At 47.3% G+C, this 5,000-nt stretch overlaps 1 protein-coding gene across 2 annotated transcripts in view; it reads right to left on the bottom strand.

Annotated features, from left to right (window-relative positions):
* Positions 1–5,000, bottom strand: part of LOC113818092 (transcription factor SOX-8) — a 40,288-nt gene that overhangs the window by 17,656 nt on the left and 17,632 nt on the right. The window contains exon 3 of one of the 2 annotated variants that reach the window (XM_027370232.2): positions 1,315–1,470. In XM_027370232.2, coding sequence (XP_027226033.2) covers positions 1,315–1,470 — 156 coding nt within the window. The remainder of the gene's footprint in view (positions 1–1,314; positions 1,471–5,000) is intronic. The other variant, XM_027370241.2, reaches the window with a different exon arrangement.

Genomic DNA, 5,000 nt, shown 5'->3' with positions numbered 1-5,000 from the left:
CGAAATGGAAATGACAAGAACCGCCTGCCCATCCGGGATCTTCAAAGCCGAGGGTTACTGTCGGTACATGAAAAGCGTGTCCGAAAAAATCAGTAACCCATAAATTGGCGGGAAACTTGGGGAAAAGCGCGCGAAATTCGGTGTCAAATGTCGGCCTCCGTTTCTTAAGGTTTAGGATTTCACTGGCGAGGGAATTTAAACGTATATTTTGTCAACAAGTGTGTTTTTTACTTTGTTTTTTTTCGGGTTTCTTTTACAGATATGGTGCATGGTGGACTTTTTCTTTTTCTTTTTTACTCGATATCTCCTCAGACTTCTCTCCTTATTCCGTAGATTTACAATGTGTGTAATTTGATATTTTTTCCTATGTGTCGGTTCTTAAAAAATGTTTTAAGAAAAGAATGAAGGAAAATATAACAACTGTAGGTGGTCCACCTGACTAAAGTATGACCGCCATTCACTCCCTGCGCTGGCACTTGTGGGTGGTATACATTTACGTTTTATCTTTACTGTAAGGCCAAGTCGTGCCCGAAGAAACAACAACCAAATACACTTTAGATTTCCGGACAAAATAGGCCTCATTAAATAACATCAAGAATTGTCTTCATTTACTGCAAAAGAAGGCAACAGTGTTAAAGAAAAAAGTGCGCATTTTGGCCACATGGCATCTCCAAGATGTCCACCTAAAAGGCATCTGGAGGATTGGCACCATAAATCCTGTGCCTCTTGTCAAATTTACTGCCCAGTACCACAAAATTGACAAGTAATATGGGCCGGCCAGCACAAAGCTTTTAAATGGCCGGCCAAATGGGGTCTCTCCATTGTGCATTAGGTTAGCAAAGGGTGTGTGTTCCTTAGTGGTTCTTTGGTCGGCGTTTCCGGTTTGGATGCGACTTTGAGACATGTTTCTTTGTAATGGAGGTCGTGTCAATAATTTGGGCTTTGTTTGGACATTCCGCCTCATTTTGCGCTCTCTCTCTCTCTCTCTCTCTCTCTCTCTCTCTCTCTCTCTCTCTCTCTCTCTCTCTGTCTCTCTCTCTCTCTCCTCTCTCTCTCTCTCTCTCTGTCTCTCTCTCTCTCTCTCTCTCTCTCTCTCTCTCTCTCTCTTACTCTCTCTCTCTCTCTTACTCTCTCTCTCTCCTCTCTCTCCTCTCTCTCCTCTCTCTCTCTCTCTCTCTCTCTGTCTCTCTCTCTCTCTCTCTCTCTCTCTCTCTCTCTCCTACATCTCTCCCTACCTGTCCCACAACCCCGTACCCGTCAACCCTAAAAAACAATTCAATAACCACAACCTCGCAACACAACGCAGACACTTACCGCCATATCCTTCCGAGCGACTTGGAGAGTTCGGCGTTGTGGACTTGGCGGTGGGAGCACGAGAGCCTCCTTCGGGCCTCCTGCGCCCACACCATGAAGGCGTTCATGGGCCTCTTCACGTGGACCTTCCTCCGCTCACTGTCACCAACGCCGTCCCTGTGGGTTGGTAGACTGTACTAGGGCAGACAGCGAGGGCAGCTGGAGAAACGCTCATAGAGGTGTGTTTTGGGTGCGTTGTAATGGGCTTGTGTGTGTGTGTGTGTAATGGGCTTGTGTGCGTGTGTGTGTGTGTGTGTGTGTGTGTGTGTGTGTGTGTGTGTTTGGAATTTAGCACAAAAGAAGACGCGTTAGAGCTTTCTTCCGTTTCCATATGAAAATATGCAGTTGCACTACATTGTAGGACTGTGTGAATGAAACACATAGTATGAGCAAGCTTAATCTATACACTTTTTGTAGTTCTGCAAAGAGCAAGACTACATAAAGGACGAGTTACAAAGAAGATATACTAAACTGCAGAAACATACAATGCTAATATCGATTTACTTAGATCAACAGACAAATCTGCACAAAGAAAATATCAATAAATGTTTGAGATAAAATACAGCATGAAGAACAAATCAGCCAAAATCAAACAACTGAACCCTGTCTTTTTGCGCATAGAGACTGCAGGACACGTTAGGAATGAAACTTTCTGCATTTCCTCAAGATGACCATAAGGAATCTGGGTCATCACTGATGATGGAGGGAGTGGAGGGGAGGGGGGGGGATGAGAAGGTGTGGCAGAAACTTGTCTTTTTTCTCGCTCTCTCTTTCTCATAATCCGTTCTGCTGTTTCTTATCCCTGGCTTTATATTTTTTCCTGTAGGTTTGTTTCGCATACGATGTGGTTTGGAAAGCATGAGCATATTGTTTGATTAACAGAGTTACTCCATTGCAACATAATATCCTTTCTTCCGCTCGCCTCCTGTCTCTCTCTCTCTCTCTCTCTCTCTCTCTCTCTCTCTCTCTCTCTCTCTCTCTCTCTCTCTCTCTCTCTCTCTCTCTCTCTCTCTCTCTGTCTGTCTTTCTTTCTCTCTCTCTCTCTCTCTCTCTCTCTCTCTTTCTCTCTCTCTCTCTCTCTCTCTCTCTCTCTCTCTCTCTCTCTCTCTCTCTCTCTCTCTCTCTCTCTCTCTCTCTCAATCTCTCTCTCTCTCTCTCTCCTTCCCTCCCTCCTTCGTTCAGTGTCTTTCGTATCTGCTTTTTATATCGTTCGCATGGCATTCCATTACATTCCGATGCGACTCGACTTTGCCAAAACCAAACACTATAATTTAAAAAAGGTGCTGCAAGAAGGTTAATTTGCATACAGAAACACACTCGGCTTTCAGGACTGTGTTTGTTATTTTTTTTAACCCGTGACGAGTGGATAGAAGATAAATTTGAGTGTTAAATTATGTTTTAATCTGAAGTTTTACAAACAGAAAACAGAGGAAGCAATGACATGCCTGAGGAACAAAGATAAAGCGAGAGAGAGAGAGAGAGAGAGAGAGAGAGAGAGAGAGAGAGAGAGAAAGAGAGAGAGAGAGGGGGTGGAGGGAGAGAGAGAGAGAGAGAGAGAGAGAGAGAGAGAGAGAGAGAGAGAGAGAGAGATGAGGCGTAGAAAGAGAGCGAGGTACAGAAATAAGAGGAGAGAAAAGTCTAACAGTCAAACGAGACGAAAAGAAATTCCACTCCATAAGAAAATAGAAGATGAAGGAATTAAGGAAAGGAACGATAACAAAGGGACCAAAGAATTAAGATCATCATCCGTTCCCCAGGCCGCAGTGACGCCGCCGCTGCCGATGATTGGCGTGAAGCGACGCGCGGTTCGCCAACACGGTGGAGAAGACCCCTCCCTCGCCTCCTCCCTCACCCGCTCCCTCGCCCTCGCTCCCTCATCCCCTCTCTTTTTTCCCTTACCCCCTCCCTCCCCCCCCTCCCCCACCCTTCTCCCCCACTATCTCCCTCATCCCCTTCCTCTTTTCCCTCACCCCCTCCCCCACCCTTCTCCCTCCCCCTTCTCCCTCACCCCCGCCCTCGCCTCCTCCCTCACACCTTCCCCCACTCTTCTCCCTCCCCCTTCTCCCTCACCTCGCCCCCTCGCCCCCCTCCCCAATCTCATTGTTATTCCGACGGCGACATCGCGGACAAACACAGGCAGACAATAGCTACTTCCCCCCCCCCACCCCACCCCACCCATCCAGCCCACCCCAGACATACTCCAGTGGCTGCCGTGTGTATGGAGAGAGGAGGGCTCGGGTGGGGCCGGGGGAGGGGTGGCGTAAGGAGGGTGGGGGAGGGGGGGGGGGGTAAGTGGGCATGTGAGGCACACACCTTTTTTTAAGTCACGGCCCCCGAGCCTGCCTCACAATGGCGGCGGTCGGTGAGTGTTTTGCTTTATGGAGATCCAACAACTTCGAAACGAGTTATGACAGCGTTGTCAATTCCCGGAGAAGGAAGAGGGGGCTTGACGGGGGGGCTATGGAGGGGTTGATTTGGGTGCGGAGGGGGGAGGGGGGCTTGACGGGGGCTAGGGGGGGGGGGTTGACGGGGAACTGGGGATGGCTTGATTGGGGTGGGGGTGGGGTGCGGGGGAGGAGGGCAAGGAGTTAAGGGAAGAGGGATCTGTCAAGAGGGAATGGCTGGAGCAGGCAAATTTATTCTTTATTCCGTTATTAATATGAAGCATTTGCTTTGATCTGTTCCGCTTCGCAGATTTTCATCTTTTTTCCCTTCCTCTCTCTTGTTATCTCCCTCTTTTTCATTCTCTTTCTTATGCTAGTCTCTCCCTCTTTACAACTAGCGACAAAACTGCATTTCTGTTATAAGTAGATTTGCTTTTTTTCCCGTTCTTCTTTCCTCTGTCATTTCTCTCTCCTTCTTCGCCCCATTTCCTTCTACTTCCCAAACCTCTCTCCCACCTCCCAGCCTCGCAACCTGAAGCCGAGCACTCCAAAGCCTTATCGCTCCTATCTCCTTCTTCAGTGCCTTTCCCGGGGCCTCGGTAGCGCAGGCGGCGTGATCTAGAGCTACGGAAATCGCGTTATCAAATTGCATATTTCACTCCGGCGCCAACAACTTGCCTGATAACGCCGATCGCCTGACTGGTGCCTCGAGTTCTTATACCAGGCGTCAACAGCTATCAGTTCAAATGCGCCGACAAAGTACCGAAATGGTTGAGCTGGAAAAAAGTCTTCGATCTTGGAACGAAAGGCGCCTGCAGTGTGCCGACATGAATTTAAATGTACGTTTGTGATCGCAAGAGCGATTGTGATACTTTGTGGCATGGGAAAGTAATCTCTGTGGTTTTATATCTTCGTTTTGGGGAATGAAAAGAGATAAAGAGAATGAGAACGTGGAAGAAAAGGATTTAAGACTTGTATTCTAATGAAACTACTAATTACTTGATTAAAGGCAAACTAAAAAAAAAACTTGGTTTTTACTTTTTCTTTACTTTCTTGGCATATGACTGCATCGGAAATACAAAAAGTCATATAATCTAAATTGTTTATCTTCATCTCACCTGGAAACAAAGGTAGCACTGTTCTCCTGCGCGTGGCACTGTGTCATTTATCACACGAAGGACAGCAAGAAGAGGTAATTAATATAAGCAAAAAAGACGAATTTGTATCATCGTCAAAGAGTTCCCGCCGCCGCCCACGTCTGAC

The sequence above is a fragment of the Penaeus vannamei genome, chromosome 11 (genome assembly GCF_042767895.1).
Source record: "Penaeus vannamei isolate JL-2024 chromosome 11, ASM4276789v1, whole genome shotgun sequence".
Classification (NCBI taxonomy): Eukaryota; Metazoa; Arthropoda; class Malacostraca; order Decapoda; family Penaeidae; genus Penaeus; species Penaeus vannamei.
The sequence above is the reverse complement of the archived record's forward strand: the minus strand, read 5'-3'. Positions and strand labels throughout refer to the sequence as shown.